Source organism: Trichogramma pretiosum, unplaced genomic scaffold, assembly GCF_000599845.2.
Source record: "Trichogramma pretiosum strain Unisexual culture from Peru unplaced genomic scaffold, Tpre_2.0 scaffold29, whole genome shotgun sequence".
Classification (NCBI taxonomy): domain Eukaryota; kingdom Metazoa; phylum Arthropoda; class Insecta; order Hymenoptera; family Trichogrammatidae; genus Trichogramma; species Trichogramma pretiosum.
Genome location: NW_019641669.1, coordinates 1712928 through 1728630, shown reverse-complemented (window position 1 = coordinate 1728630; position 15703 = coordinate 1712928). Strand labels below are relative to the sequence as shown.

Below are 15703 nucleotides of genomic sequence, written 5' to 3'. Positions count from 1 at the left end.
GTTTTATTTTAGCCTCGTCTAGCTTAGTAAGCCAGCGCAGAGAATTGTGCTGCGGGTTTGCTGTTGCAGCGTCAACCCCCCCGGATTTCGCGCGATCGCAAAGCAGCCGCCGTCGCCGCTGCTGCTGCTGCTTGTGGTGTGAATCGTTCGTAAAACACAGTGCGAGCAAAAAGAAAGAAGAAAATACGTCGATTTGCGCGTAGTTTATACGTTCGTCGAGTGCGATTCGAGTAAAAAAACAAGTGCGTCGATAAGAGCGTGGAAAAATGGAGGCGATAAAGAAGAAAATTGCCTCGCTGAAGCAGGAGATGGACCTGGCCAACGAGAAGGTCGAGGCGAACGAGGTGAAGGCCAAGCAGGAGAACACCCGCGCGGACATGATCTACGACGAGGTGCGCGACCTCGAGAAGAAGCTCGTCCAGATGGAGAAGGACTTTGTGACGGCCAAGGAGACCCTCGACGCCCAGACGGCCGAGCTCGAGCGCGTCGAGAAGGCCTACACAAAGGTACGTGGGTGATGCCCCCCCAGGCTGTGTGTGTGCGTGTGTCTGTGAACTCTTAACTACGGGACTGGCATGAGATCTGTTGTTGCAGGCTGAACAAAATCGGTCGAGCATGACGAAACGCGTGAGCGACATCGAGACCCAATTATTCAAAAAGGAAGAGCTGAGATTATCGGCGCAGATCAAACTGGCCCGAGCCACCGAGCTCAATGACGACGCTAGACGGTAAGTCGCGGCCCCCCCAAAAAAATCACCTTCTACCCCATCGAATGCCACCGATCCTCGTGTATACCGATTTTTCCAGTATGTGCAAGGTACTGGAGGAGCGCAACCGATTGGACGAGGAGCGCATGGAGAAGCTGACCAACGAGCTGAAAGACGCGCGTTTGATAGCCGAGGACGCCGACCAGAAATCCGACGACATCAGCACAAAGCTCTCGCTGGTCGAGGAGGCCGCCGAGGCAGCCGAGGAGCGCGTCAAGACCAGCGAGGCCAAGATCATCGAGCGCGAGGACGAGCTCTTTATCGTGCAGAACATTGTCAAGTCACTGGTAGTCTCCGAGGAGAAGGTGAGAGCGCGCGAGCTGAGCTCCCTGTTCGAGCTTTTGCTCAATCGGCTTATCTTTTGCTTTAGGCCAACGCTAGGGTGGCCGACATGAAGGAGCAGCTGAAAGAGCTGAAAAAGAGACTCAAAGAGGCGGAGAAACGAGCTATACTGGCTGAGCGCACCGTCAAGAAGCTACTCAAGGATGTCGATTTCAAAGAAGGTACGATTACAAATAGGCTTTTCGTCGCTTTGACCCCACGATTGATTTTTTCCTTTGTTTGTTTTATCCTTTTTCGCAGACGAGCTGCGGGAAGAGAAGGACAAATACAAGTCGCTGTGCCACGAGCTCGATGCCACCTTCGCCGAGCTCACGGGCTTCTAGAGATAAGTCATCGTCCTTATATTATACATTTGTATCCATCGCTGCTTCTTACACCGCCATTGAACAAAACAATCCCAACGCACATACGCATTTTTACGCGCTTTCGCCGTAATTGTAGCTTTCTCACTTTCGCACTATCTGCTCTCTGCTTTTGTCATTGTCTTGCTTATTTTTTTTTCATTTGCTTGCTGTATAAAATAAAAAAAAATAGAAAAAATAAAACCCAATTACGGCGTGTGTACACACGAGTGCGTGTGCGCGCATATGTGCGTGTGTATGTGCTTGATACCAAATGACTACACGTATTGCCAATCGACGACGAAAGAAAAATAAAAAAGCTCCGACCTCGTTCCACATCGAGAGAGACGACGATCACCGCCAGGACCACAGACGCCGCCAGCCACGACGACAACATCATCGCAATCATCGATCATCATCGGTTATTATTATTGTATTTATTTAAATTATAATTTTAATTATTATTATTAATGCTATTATTATACATAATTATGACACGAAAAAAATCATTAAGAAAGAGATAACAATATATTTGTCTATTCGTAATAAAAACTAATCAATCTGGCCAATTTTTTATTTATAAACACACGAAAGAGTCTTCGTCTGCGCGCGTAGATAAGTCTTATATAAAGCGCCGTGCGTATATAGTAGTTTATTTATGCACCGGATAAAAATCGTAACGAGGTGGGCTGTTGACCGATTCCCTCTCGGTGATGTGTTCTCGAGAAGAAGGGGGAGAGGGCAAAAATCTCGGCATTGCTTCAACGAAGAAAAATAGCATCGAGCAACGACATCTACTACTCTATCCGTCTATCTCTCTTTTTCTCGCGTATCTCCTTCTGCTTTTCCAAACGAGTTGCATACGCATCCAGTGTGCGCGCGCGTAAAAAAAGATCTCGTTAAAGGTTTCGGGCTATAATAAAGACTATCGAGCTTGATTCGCGCGACCGTTGCAGTGCACTAGACACAGTATATCCAGTTTGACGTGCTCAAAAGAGAGACAACTGTAATCGCGCTTGCAATCGGAGCGTAGAATTAATTCGATGCCACGCGATCCATGTGATTGACGATATTGTACGGGGGCCTGATCAACCAACCGACCGAGCATGAATGCCATCAAGAAAAAGCTGCAAACTTTGAAAATCGAGAAGGATCTGGCGATCGATCGCGCCGATGCCTGTGAGCAGCAGGCCAAAGAGGCCTGTCAGAGGGAGGACAGGCTCAAGGATCAGCTGAAGGAGCTCAAGAAGAAACTGGCGCAGATGAAGGGCGATCTGGACGTGAGCAGGCAGCAGCTCAGCGACGCCAATGCCGATCTCGACGACAAGGAAAAGTCTTACCTCATGGTTAGTGTGGCAATTGTTGTATACTTACTTTTGTAGTCGTGCTATATGTAACGATCGTTCGATGCACCTCTCGATCGAGTAGGTCCAATCGGAGCTGGCCATGTTGAATCGCAAGATGCAGCAGTGCGTGGAGAATCTGGAAAAGACCGAGGAGCGGCGCACGGTGGCGCAGACGAAGCTCGCCCAGGCCCTGCACACTTGCGAGGACGCCAAGAGGATGTGCAAGAATCTGGAGAACCGCAGCAAGCTCGACGAGGAGCGCATGGAGAGTCTCGTGAGCCAACTGAAGGAGGCGCGCTACCAAGCCGAGGATGCCGACAACAAGTCCGAGCAGATATCGCGACAGCTGGCCCTGGTCGAGGACGAGCTCGAGTCCGTCGAGGATAGGGTCAAACTCACCGAGGCGTAAGTGGAACACTTTGTACACATAAGTTTCTTCGTTGGGCGCGCTTTTGTTAACGATAAGTTTGTTCCATGGTGTACGCGTATACAGGCAGATAGCTGAAAAGGAAAACAAGCTGTTCATCGTCGGCAACATTCTCAAATCGCTCGAAGTTTCCGAGGAGAAGGCCAATCAGCGCGTCGACATATTCAAGAGCCAATTGAAGCATCTAAAAGCTCGACTGAAGGAAACGGAAAAGCGAGCCGTTTTCGCGGAAAAGTCCGTCAAGTCGTACGTCACGGAGCTTGATATGAGAGAAGGTATAAATAATGAAAGATCCAATAGCCGTGAATCAACGAGTCAATTTTTTTGTCTTTACTTAAAATCAATTTGTTCGTTGCAGATCGACTGCGCAAAGAGAAAGAAAAGTTCAAGTACATATGCGCCGACTTGGACTCGACGTTCGCCGAGTTGACCGGCTATTGAAGAATGAGAGGCCGAACTTTCTTCGTCTCGTTCTCTCGCTCTTTTTTTCTCATTCTTTATACGTGCTCGTTCGTAGTAAAACACGTTGGTTGATTCGGCGTGCACGCGCGGAGGCAGCAGCAACTATTTCTATTCTCGTCCCACACTGCAGCTCTGCAATCGATGACCAAGATTCTCTAATGTTTTTTTTCTGTACTTGTTATATACTCTTTGTATTTTTGTCAAATAAATCCACTGGAGCTCTATAAGAGGCGCACGTCTTTTGCCACCGTTTGGGATTGGATCGAGGGAGAAAGGGCTATTTGAAATAATAACTCAATCACAACACAGGGCCTTTTGGGCCGATTTTTGTTTGGTAATGATGTCAATTATTACTCGTGAACGCAGAATTGTTGTTACAATTTGTTTCGTTATCATTATTTTTGTTACATTAATTTTTTTTCCAGAGATAGAGATATCTTATGCATGTTTCTCCACTCGCAATTTTTGTCATTATAAGGTACAATTATTCGCTCGGAGACGCGCGATCGCGAGTACACTTTTTTTGTTACTTTTTTTTAATTAACAACTACACACTGTGGTCGTCTAGAAAAAAACAAAGAAAGGTGATGTTCATTTACCATCCTCCTCTCTAATCTCGTTTTTTCATTATTTTAGCACGTAAAGACGTCTATACACGTATAATATCAGCCTTCGAAAATCCATACCCAAGAGGTCAATCACTCTCCACCAATAAAACTATTAGGTTTATTTGATTCTATTGTAGATACGTATAAAAACGAAATTCGCTTGTCCAAGTCTTGTGTGTGTTTATGAATGAAAGTATAATAATATCGTGAGCACGTTACATCGTGTAAGTTGATCGGTGGACGTTTACACTTTTTAATTTTTTTAAAATTCCTTGCAGCTCGATCCTTTGTTATCAAAAATTGGTTTTGCGATAAAAAATTGGTATATTAGTTAATTAATTAAGCTTATTACGGCCAGTCTTTTCGGTTGTTGGAAGTTCAAGTTGTGTTTTGATAATAATTCAAGATATGTGTATCGTGTGTTGTATAACATTGGTAAGGTAAAAGGGTACGAAAAACGATATTTTTTGGCAGTTTACGCGTTCCCGTCGAGAACGTTTCTTCATTCTCTACTTCTTTTTTTGGCTTTAAATTGAATTACGAACAACGAGATTTTTTTTTCATTCTAAGAGTGATTAGTTCTTGGCTCAAATCTTTGGCACTTGAAATAGTCTTACATACAAGAAACAACATGATGTATAACGCGACATTCCTTACTAACTTTTTTTTTGATAATAATTATATTAATAAAATCCCTAACTTGGTAAATTTCATGCTTTTTTGTCTCATCAACAGCGCGTCACAATGTAAATCGACACAGAATTAACTCTCCTAACTTATTGTGTTAATATTTTTTCACGATAAAAGATTCTTTGTCTCGCGTTATAAAACCAATGATTCGTACAAAATAATCGAATATTCAACGGCATGTATATATAATAATGTAAAAACCATAAGCAATATCGTGTATAACAGCAGTTAATAATAAAAAATCAATCGAATCAACTAATTCGATCAAAATTGTTGGTTTTACGCTCGGAAGATCTCGTCGTGGTTCATTATCAATTAATAATTCATCCTTTCTTTATTGAATTAAAATCATCAGCCACGCGCATGAACAGGTACACAAACACACACACACAAACAAGTAATTCGTTTTTAATGAGTCGAGCGACCGCGAAAAAGTCATCTGGGGATCAATTATATTTACGCATTTATATCGCACACACACATATTTTCAATCGTTTCATGTTATTATATATATACCGTCGGACGCCGCCGCGTCACAAGCGGGGATAATATTATTTTATGCATTCATTCATATATATATAGAGAGAGGTTGTTGCGAATCGCTCGATCTCATCAATTTGTACAGATTATATTCTTCGCGTGAGCCTCGGCTTCGATAGCTGAACCGAGCATTAATGCGTCAATTATCTCGCACGCACACAAACAGATCCGTTCACGGCACGTATAGAAAATACTAATACACGATCGTTAAGTACATTATATCCCTATACATAATATATATCCATATAATCGCCTCTTAATTAATAAGTACAATACAATGATAAATTTATTAATTAGTTAATGATCGTAATGAAAAGTATCAACAGTCACAATAAATACACGTTTATGCCCTATTTTTTATTAACGCATATATATCGCATGTGTGCCCCATAATATATATTATGAGCCAAGAAACGAACGATCGCACACAAACCTTTGATTTTTTACTCGTTCACATTTTGTCACGCAAACCCCCACACACTATATGGCACAGCGCAAGTTCGTCGTGTGTTCATTCGCACAGTAATAATAGTAATATAACAACAGTCGCAATACGAGCCGTGGATTCCGATCAACACTCGCACACACCAACACATGGCACATGTTTCACATTGTCATCGATCATAAAACTTTTTCTTTTTTTTCCTGTTTCTTTTTTTTTGTTCAAATTCGTTCGGAATAAAACTTTACGCGCGTCACACGCACACCACCCCCGAGGCTCGGCTCGCAGAGCTTTCATTTGATTCGTATTATGCTACAACTTTTTTTCCACACTCAGATTCGTTTTTCATATACATATACAGAAAGATTCGTTAACTTTGTTGGTATTTATTGTATTTGGTTTACATGTATTATTATTTTATTGATATACGCGCGCATCGTCGAATGCCCATGGGTTTCGTGTATATTGTAGCGATACTTTGTCAATACATAAACGCGCGGATTTATTTATTTTTTTGTATTATGAGATATTTATATTTTTTTGAATAAAAATTTGAATGTATTTGGCTTTGCCCATTGCGTGATTCTGTGTCTCGCGTCAAAAGATTTATGTGAGTGTGGCTGTGCGTTTGCAATTTACAACTTTACTGATATTTACAAAAAACGTACATTTATTATTGAGGTAGATGTCGCTTAATAACTCTTTTTTTTTGTTCATTTTGTCCGTTACGAATGCGCGTCGTGTATTGTTCACTAATATACTTTCAAAGGGGTAAATTTCTCGAGAGGATATTTACACGTTTTATAGGCAGTGGGTTTATTTTATTTAATTATTAATAATCATTAGTAATTTTTTCTTTGGATGGGATCGAGGGGGATCGAGGGGTTTGTAATTTTTAATTTTTATTTTTAATAAGTTGGTCGGTACAGTAATCATCGGAAGTGGCGCGAAGGCCGACTTTTGAGCTAGACGGCGATCGAGTAGTCGGACGAGGCGTTGTTATTTCCACCGCCGCCTCCCTGCTGCTGCTGGTGCTGGGACGACGAGGCGGCCGGTCGCGACCACAAACTGCTCCTCAGGCCGAGCTTCAGCTTCTTGATACTGTCGAAGTCGCAGCTGTGTTCCTGCTGATGATGATGTTGCTGCTCGTCCTGGTTGAAGGGCGTTTCGGCCACCGTCATGGGCGGCAGTATCGTGCGCAACGAGCTCCTACTCGGTACGTGCCATCTTTTTTTCATTTAGGTGTTCGACGAATTGGTAGGTGGAAACGACATACGTTTTATCATAGTTAGACGTTGTTTAGAGTTGAGTTGTTCATTTGTGAGTCATTTGTGATTTTTTTTTAACAATTTTTTTTTCTTTTTTTTTTTATTATCGTTTAGTCCATATTTGCCAAGTATGTGTCATAATTAAGCAGACCCGAACACTTAAACCTGCTGCTGTCGAGAGAAAACAGACACGAGAACGATAATCTTAGTAATTCGATCATTACCGCGAGCATTATCATGAAAATTATCAAAAAATATTATGTTTGATTGTTCAACAAATCGGTAAGTGGATATAACTGAAAGATATAACTGTTGTTTTGATTTTGTTATTTATACATTGTCTTTCCAAGTATTTGTTAATAATAATAATAGTATAAAATATGTAAGATTCGTAAAAGAGCAAACGTATATGTTTATATACGGTTGAATGAGGTATCATTATGTAAATAGAAAAATCAAATTTTGTTGATTATATGCACAATAATTATATACATCATGAACGTTTGATATGCAAAGAGTTGATGAATGAAAAAAATGAAGAAAGATTTAGTAACAAATGAGCGTTCAAGTGTTCTGGCATGTTTTTAAGGGGGTATACACTACACTACAAAAACTAGCGAGGATCATGATTTCTCTACGTCAAGGGATGTTAAAAAGTCAAGTCAAAAAAATCATGGCAATGAATGGATGCATGAGTGTCCGTACGTGTGTAAATATATATGCGAATGATGAATGAGAGACAAAATTGTTACGAGAGATAAATCTCACCTGGATCGACCTCGTCGGGGCAGAGACTTTTGCTCGGACATGGGCGATATGTCCGAGGAAGTGCTCGAGGCTCCGTGGTACATGAAGTCCGACACGGCTCGAACTGCCAATGGGACACATAAAGTAGGTCATTTTTGGCTAAACGAGCTTTTAGCATAGGGTTTTGAGTACAGAAGATACCGACTGTGTTTGAGCTTGCCGGCGTCGAGCTGATTCGACGACTCGGTCCGCGAGCTCGTCAGCTGGTCGGCGTCAGACTCGCTCTCGTCGCTCTCGTCGCCCGGGTGCTTGCGCTGCTGTCGGCGCCTCGACGTCACGCTCTTCAGCGTCTGCACATGCGCGAGCAAACAAAAAAACAAAACCCAACGTGATTTAGAGAAAAGCAGTTTCAGTTTGTATTTATGTAATTATTTTCACTTTGTCTCTTGCAGATTTACAGATAAAGGTACTCGCCATCTAGCAGTGGTGACTAATAGTAATTTGATAAAATTTTTTAGCAATAAAGAATTAAATCTTTTTCGTTAATTTTTACATTGAAAATAATGTATACCACGAAGATTTTATTTGGAAGTATCTTGATTGAAATTTCAACTATTCTCGTTAATAATAAAGTCTGATCTTCCATTAAATCTGCGTTTTTTTAAGGTTGTGTAATTAGCAACTAAAGCTGAGCCTTTTCTATTTCTCGATCTAAATCGGTTCATATAATTGTTTACACCCAGTGTCTCGAAAGTCGCATTTCCGCATTACAGGACAACTGCTCGGGGGAAATATTCACTTTCGGACCACCGGTATGAAAACAAAAAAAAAAAAAGATTGGGAATATTATAAATCGTGATCTTACGGTAGTCCGAGGTGGGGGACTGGCACAGCCCTCGGTCATCGCGTGCTCGTGATACATGAAACTGTGCAGCAGCGTATTGTTGCCGTGTATGTTGGAGTGATCCTGATGGCCAGCCGTGGCCAGGGCGCCCAGACCGGCCAAACCGCCCAGGCCTCCCCCGGCCCCCTCCGACAGCTGAAACGTAGCGTACGGTGAGATGTCCTCCGCCGTCTCTGCAAGCAAACGCACATCCCATCGTGTTATTATATACATACGTATCCGTCTTCATCCTATCGATCGAGGCTGCAGCTGCAACTCGCATTCGTCTCATTCTCTCTCGAGTTAACTGCTCTATACCTATATAGGTATAAAATGTCATACCTGGTATCTTGTCGGGCTTGCCAGCAGCATTCGCTTGGAGGGCAACCTTGTGTATGGTCGCGTAGTATCTCTCCCGCTGGGTCTCGGCATTCTGCTGGTTCTCCTGGGACTCCTTGAGAGGCCTGCCCATGCGCTCGCTGCTGCGACGACCAGCAGCCGCCCCGGAGAATCCTGCAACGTGCGCGAGATTGGCGTGTGAGTCGAACCCTTTGCCGCCTCGGAGCGCTTATCAAGCTTGATACAACGCGCTCTCTCTGATATATGTGTTGCGCGCCCGTAATAAATAATATATACGAGCGCGTACAATAAAAGGGAATGTCTATGGGGGATATCGCACTCACTGTTGCGCCAGCGCGCCCCGATGCTCAGGGCGGCCAGCAGGAGGGCGGCCAGCGCCACCAGCACCGGCAGCAGCAGCCTCGAGTCGGCGTAGAAGGACCCGGCGCCGCCGGCCCCGCCGATCCCGCGCTCGGCCAACTCCGCCGGGGGCACACCCTCGCGCGTCAGCGTGACGAAGGTGAACTCGGCCTGGTTGCTGCCCGCCGCGCTGTAGGCCTCCACCTTGAGCTGATAGACCGAGCTCGGGGCCAGATTCGTCACCAGGAAGCGGCGCTGGGCGCGCACGTTGTTCGACACCAGGGTCCAGTGGAAGTCGTTGATGGGCCGGTACTGCACGACGAAGTACTCGATGGGGCAGCCGTTGTCGGGCCACGCGGCGAGTCGCAGCGCCAGCGAGCTCGAGTTGGGCGCCAGGAAGGCCGCGGCCGCGGGGATTCCCGGTGGCTGGCCCTGCGTGCGCACCGACAGAACCGGCGACGCGGCGCTGCTGCCTATCTTGTTGTGCGAGCTCAGGTACAGCTGGTAAGTGTTGCCGCACATGAGACCCTGTGAACCAGAGAAAAAGACGTTGAACGTGTTGTTGCACGGGATCGCGTGTACGAAAGCTCCCAAAAGAAATCGAAGGCTTCTACGCCGTGCATATTATTTTATATAAAAAGCCTTAGCAGAAACGAGCAACGTTTGGTGACTAATTCTTGGTCGGCAAAAATTTTCTTGGACAAAAAAAAAGAAATTGAAACATGAAATTTGTAACGAAAAATCGAGTACTTGATTCAAACTCGAGGAAACAACTCGAACTCGACGAGTCGAGTTTTTTCGAGTACTCGCATAGCCTTCCGCTGCACCAGAGATTGTGAGATTTTCAAAAAACCACTCTTTGACTTATACAGTTATTTTTACTTTGACACTTGCAGATTTACTGACGAAAGGTATTCGCCATCTAGTGGTGGAATTTTCAAGTTATTGGTATCGTTTGAAATAAATTTAATATTTTAAACATAAATGTAACAGAAAAATGACCAAAAATAAATCAACTTATGGGCATGTATCTTGAAAAATTTTAAAGAGTAAATTTTTGTCACGAAGCAATTAATCGTGTCGAGCATTGCCATCAGGGTAAATTTATATCAATGCAGCAAACTATTGATGCACAATCTTGGCATACATCGAATGCTCATATATTTTGCGATATTACTCGCGTCGTAGAATTTGTTTAAAGAAAATTCCCTTCAAAGAGACAAAAAAAAGAGAGAAGAAAAAAAACCTAGTGCATGAAAAAAGCTTCGCACAAACAGCCTCACGCGCGTATCAAAAAGCGATTGAAATTTTTCATTTTTATGAAAAGTCTGCGTCGGAAAGGTGCGAGAAAGTATGGCGCATATCGAAAAGGCTCTCGTGAAAATCGATCTTTTTTTTCTCGCAATTTTAAGATACCTATAAGCCCTTGATATAGGCCGAGCGTATATTATATGCGCGCGAGAGTATACATCATCAAAGGCCAATTTGCAAATGGGTCGCCGTGTATAACGCGTGCGACGATAAAAAGCAGCAGCAGCATCGTATGTATACGTAGGCGTGTAGAAGGTAGCCGCTCAGCTCGAGCTTTGCGTTTAATCTCTCTACTCTGGTGCGCGACGACGACGAGCTGCGGGAGGGAGCTTTAAACTCGCACACGCACACACTATGCTATATAGGATATACGTACCTTGAGCTCGTGGCTGGTCGATCTGCGCGAGAGCTGCATCTCCTCGAGGGTGCCGTGAGTGGTGCGATAATGCAGAGTGTACTTGGTGAGGGGCGCGCCGCCATTGTGGCCGGGCTTCCAGTGCAGCAAGATGCTGGACGACGTCGAGCTCGACACGTAGAGCACAGGTGCGCTCGGCGGCACTGCAATATCATATGTATTACACACGTGGCCATTCGTCATTCGTCGTCCTCGTCGTACATAATGTATACGTAACGCGTTACGAAATCGCGATTCAGAGGCTCGTAATGTATCGTCGCTTCGAGACTACCATCTCTATGAATAAATTAGGGCTTGCGTAATATAATGCCAAATCTCTCTCACCTTGCACGACCAGATGATAGTGAACGCGATCGCTGCCCTGCGAGTTCTCCACCTGGCACGTGTAATTGCCCGCGTCCTGGGGCTGCATCGACGAGAACACGAGCTCGCCGCTCTGCAGTATCTGTATGTTGCGGCTCGAGTCCGTGTGCACCTGCTCCAGGTTGGACTTGTACCAGTCGCGACTCGTGGGATCGCCCACGGCGCTGCACTGCAGCGTCGCCGAGCCGCGCCACGGCCTCACCACCTGGCCGCCGAACGAGGTGATACGGGCCGGGACCCGATTGGTGGGCACCTGGGCGGCCACCTTGGAGTTTTGGCCCTCGCCCACGCGAGTGCTGGCCGTCACCCAGAACTGGTACTCGACGTGCTGCTGCAGGCCCGTCGCTTCGAAGTACGTGTCCGCGGCGGGCAGCGTCCGTTTGCCGTGATTCAGCTCCTGTCGGCCGTCCACGACTCTGCGCACACACACCAACAGACAGGAGCACGCGTCAATCGTAAATATATCAACGTACACGTCGAGTTTCGCGAGTTAGATAGATATAGAGTTGCGCCAAGAGCGAGAGAGACGTGTAGACAGCGCGGCGCATTGATATTCATGAGCATCTCCGCTGGTACGTGCACGCCCGCGCGTTACCTACAGCAGCAGTGTAACATGTAGCGGGCGGAGAGTTGCGCATCTCGAAGCTATATAGCTGCTGCCTAGACAATGGCTCATTGTTCGGCCCGACAGAAATGCCATTTAGTCATTATATTCTATATATCAACGTTTCTTCTCTCGCTCCCGAATTCTGCTGCTGGCGAAAGCTCTGTGCAGTGCCGCGCGAGAGAGAGCAGCATCTGCTATATAGGCTGCCACTCTACTCGCGCTCGCTTCTGCCTTGGTTCGAGTTCCATTTCGCGCTCGACCCACCCTCGACTGCTACTACACATCGGCTACAATTGGGAGCGATAAATCATACAACGTATACGCGCGCGAGCGCAAAAAAATAAGAGGGAAGAGAGAGAGAGAGATCGATCGCTTTTTCTTCAACTCGCCAGTTTATATAGAAAGTATTAGTACTGTGCGCGTCGCGCGCGGTAAGCAACCGGCAAAAAGGATAGAGAGAAAGAAGATGGAGAAGAAGAAGAAAAAAAGGTAAGCGCGCGAGTGGTATAACAGGAAGTTGGGAGTGGAAGGAAAAATATCGAAGCGAAGGAAAATAAATGTATTGGTATAGAAGAAGAAGAGAGCAGAAGAGTGAGAGAGGTATATAAAGTTGCGGGTGCACGTACCTGGTGTATAGGTTGTACTTGGTTATCAGTCCATTGGGCTCGACCGGTGGCAGCCAAGAGATAAATAGAGCTTGCGGCGAGCTTACGACCACTTTAATGTCCGCCGGACTGCCTGGAACTGTATATCAGTGCCACCCACACATAGAAAATCGATTAGTTGTTTGTATAGATATAAGCTCACACACATACAGCACACAAATCTCTCTGGAGGACTACTCGTGCGGTGCTGCACTTCTTCCTCTCTCCCTCTCGCGCGCACATGTGCCATGTGTGTGTGTGTATTTTGTAAAAGGACACACATGAGAGAGGAAGAGAGGAAGAACGACAAAGAAATTGCGCAAATGCTGCTGTATAAAACGTACCGTCTTCCTCCGTGTGACAATAGAAAACTCGGCTGGCCGCGCCGTCGCCCACTCGCGTGTAAGCCAACACCTGGATGCTGTAGTTGGTGTATTTGCGAAGCCCATTTACCACCATGGTCAGGGCGCTCGTTTTTCTCACCTGCTCGGCGCGTGTAACAAACGAATAAACACAGACAAGTGAAAAAAAAAAAAAAAAAGAAAAACAGAGGAAGCAGAAGAAGAAGTAGAAGAAGAGGAAATTAATCGAATCCAACTGTGTGTGCAAGCACTACAGCTAGCTTATGGCCTCACCTCCATCTCGTCGACGCTGGGATGGGACTCGCCGAGGATGGGCTCGTAATTGAGTTTGTAGCCCTGGACTATGCCGTTGGCGTAGCTGCTCGGCGGCGGCTGCCACGAGACTTGCAGCGACTCCGAAGTCAGCGCGACGCAGCGAACGTCCTCCGGCGGCATTCCCGGAACTGTGTGAAGCAAATGATGGTGGGTTTGCGCGGGGGGAATTTTAATTATGGACAGGATAAATCAAGCATCGACACTCACCATCTTCGAGGGTCTGCGTCGTGAGGGGTTCCGAGAGCGGACCCGAGCCCACCTGATTGTAAGCCTGAACGACGAGGCTGTAGCGCGTGAAAGGCCTCAAGCCGGCCAGTCTCAGCTCGGCGCCTCCTTCCTCGCCGTCGCCCGGCACCGAGGTGAAATTGAACGAAGGACTGCTGGCCGAGCTTTCACGGTAACCCACGTTGAAGCCCTCGATGTCGCCATGTCGCAGCTCGGCCATCGGCGGCAGCCAACTGAGCAGCAGCTCCGTCGAGGACAGAGCTCGAGCGGCCAGGTTGACGGGCGGTCCCGCGGGTCGCTGGGGCTCGGTACGCACCACCAGCTCGGCACTGGGCGCCGATCTACCCGCGGGGCCCTCGGCTATCACCCGGATCACGTAGCGGGTCGCGGGCTTGAGATCGTCGATCAGGGCGGCGTAGGGCAGAGGCGGGCCCACGAGCTCTTGCTGCTGCCACATGCCCTCGGGGCCACTGGACAGCTCCTTGTACTGCAGTATGTAACGGCTGATCTCGCTCGAGTCCTGGGCCTTGTGCTGCCACTTGACGTTGACACTGCGACTGGCCAGCATGGCCGTCTCGAGCTGGACCGGCGCCTGGGGTGGCTCCTGCACCAAAAGCTGGACCAACTGCTGGTCCCGACCGTAGAGATTGCTCGCCTGGCAGAAGTAGGCGCCGCTGTCGGTGGCCTCGGCCGACGAGATCTGCAGCTGGGCCACGACGCCGTCCGGGGTCGACTCCTGTTTGACGGCTACCCGATAGTTGGTCGACGGATTCATCTCGTCCTTGCCGCCCTTGAACCAGCTCACGGTGACGGGCTTGTCGCCGTGAACCTCGCAGTGCAGCGTGGCCGTGTCGGCTTTCTTCACCGTCACGAGGCGCGACGGTGCGGCGAAGAAGGGTGCAGCTACACGACGAGCACGATGAGAAAAGAAAAGAGAGCATGAGCGTTTGCGAACACGCTTATTGCGAGTATTACCGCGAGGCTATTTGCAAGTTTTTCCTCGCGCCTCTTGGCGTTATTATTATATATATACGTGGCGAGAACACGCGGCGCGCGGATATCTATATGATTGGGGCCGAGCAGCAGCGACTATGCGCGCGCTATGGACGTGGCCAAGTACATAATGAAGAAAGTTTGATTGAGATGGGGATGGAGTTGGTTATTCCCCCGAGGCGTCCTTACAGCGTAGCTCGGCAAGCTTGCCTTAACCTACTAGGAAAGGTAAGTCGTGACAAGGGAGCCGCAGGGCTGCGAAGGAGGCTTACTACCAGCTACAGTTATAATATCGGCGACGTGCGTCTACCACCGACGTATATATATAGTTATATAAAACGTATTAAGTAACGGGGGAAGGGGGCTGTGCTGTGTTGGGGCTTACAATTGACTTTGAGCTGGATGACTTTGCCGATGCCGGAGCCAATGCCGTTGCTCGCTTGGCACAGGTAGAAGCCCTCGCGGTCTTCCTTAACGTGCTGCAGCACCAGTGTGCCGTTGGCCAAGATCTTGGTGTAGGGTCGCTCGCGCAGCTCCTCGTACTCGCCAGACTTGGCACCTGTGTCGATGATTTCGTTTTGTTTTTTTTTTTTTTACGAAGAAGGAGGCAAGAAAAGGGAGAAAAGACATTAAAACAAGAGACATCTCGAATTGGAGCTGCTGCGATGCTTTATATATAAAATATATATAGCAAAGCTGCAACGCGAGGCGAAGGAAATACAATACTTTACCGGTGGCTTTTTTCCACACGATGTTCGGGGCTGGTACGCCCTGAGCCTGACAGTGCAGGGCTACGTGACGGTTACGCTCGACGCTCGTGTCGCTCGGCTCGACGATCCAGCGCGGCGGCACTGAAATTGCCAGACGTTCGCACTTTACTACTTTACGCGTCCCTAACCTGCCTCA

The 15703-nt window shown here is 46.9% G+C and overlaps 3 protein-coding genes across 4 annotated transcripts in view; 2 read left to right on the top strand and 1 right to left on the bottom strand.

Annotated features, from left to right (window-relative positions):
* Positions 1-54: 54 nt before the first annotated feature.
* On the top strand, positions 55-1931 carry LOC106660097 (tropomyosin-2-like). The gene is made up of 5 exons (XM_014382941.2): positions 55-506; positions 595-728; positions 808-1072; positions 1138-1270; positions 1350-1931. The coding sequence occupies exons 1-5, from the start codon at positions 267-269 to the stop codon at positions 1430-1432; spliced, it is 855 nt and encodes a 284-aa protein (XP_014238427.1). The 5' UTR covers positions 55-266; the 3' UTR covers positions 1433-1931.
* Positions 1932-2556: 625 nt separating this feature from the next.
* On the top strand, positions 2557-3796 carry LOC106660144 (tropomyosin-2-like). 2 transcript variants are annotated; one of them, XM_014382996.1, is made up of 4 exons: positions 2557-2796; positions 2879-3201; positions 3290-3498; positions 3582-3796. In XM_014382996.1, exons 1-4 carry the CDS (start codon positions 2557-2559, stop codon positions 3662-3664), a joined length of 855 nt encoding a protein of 284 aa, XP_014238482.1. In that variant the 3' UTR covers positions 3665-3796. The 2 variants fall into 2 exon arrangements, with proteins under 2 accessions (XP_014238482.1, XP_014238481.1); XM_014382995.1 differs by having other exon boundaries at positions 2557-2802.
* Positions 3797-4033: 237 nt separating this feature from the next.
* LOC106660025 (Down syndrome cell adhesion molecule-like protein Dscam2) overlaps positions 4034-15703 on the bottom strand; it is a 36160-nt gene continuing 24490 nt past the window's right edge. The window contains exons 9-22 of the mRNA XM_023460377.1: positions 15529-15648; positions 15183-15356; positions 13787-14707; positions 13538-13707; positions 13247-13385; positions 12885-13002; positions 11613-12067; positions 11250-11431; positions 9547-10090; positions 9206-9376; positions 8846-9057; positions 8186-8330; positions 8002-8104; positions 4034-7192 (exon numbers count right to left, since the gene is read on the bottom strand). Of these exons, the coding sequence (XP_023316145.1) occupies positions 6931-7192; positions 8002-8104; positions 8186-8330; positions 8846-9057; positions 9206-9376; positions 9547-10090; positions 11250-11431; positions 11613-12067; positions 12885-13002; positions 13247-13385; positions 13538-13707; positions 13787-14707; positions 15183-15356; positions 15529-15648 (3716 nt within the window). The 3' untranslated portion in view covers positions 4034-6930. The remainder of the gene's footprint in view (positions 7193-8001; positions 8105-8185; positions 8331-8845; positions 9058-9205; positions 9377-9546; positions 10091-11249; positions 11432-11612; positions 12068-12884; positions 13003-13246; positions 13386-13537; positions 13708-13786; positions 14708-15182; positions 15357-15528; positions 15649-15703) is intronic.

What these genes read in the sequence shown, in the direction of transcription:
- LOC106660097 (XM_014382941.2), top strand. Translation starts at nt 267, where the DNA reads ATGGAGGCGATAAAGAAGAAAATTGCCTCGCTGAAGCAGGAGATGGAC. An exon ending in CTCAATGACGACGCTAGACG is followed by an intron (nt 729 to 807) that starts GTAAGTCGCGGC and finishes CGATTTTTCCAG; the next exon opens with TATGTGCAAGGTACTGGAGG. An exon ending in TGGTAGTCTCCGAGGAGAAG is followed by an intron (nt 1,073 to 1,137) that starts GTGAGAGCGCGC and finishes CTTTTGCTTTAG; the next exon opens with GCCAACGCTAGGGTGGCCGA.
- LOC106660144 (XM_014382995.1), top strand. Translation starts at nt 2,557, where the DNA reads ATGAATGCCATCAAGAAAAAGCTGCAAACTTTGAAAATCGAGAAGGAT. An exon ending in AGTCTTACCTCATGGTTAGT is followed by an intron (nt 2,803 to 2,878) that starts GTGGCAATTGTT and finishes TCGATCGAGTAG; the next exon opens with GTCCAATCGGAGCTGGCCAT. An exon ending in GGAGCTTGATATGAGAGAAG is followed by an intron (nt 3,499 to 3,581) that starts GTATAAATAATG and finishes TGTTCGTTGCAG; the next exon opens with ATCGACTGCGCAAAGAGAAA.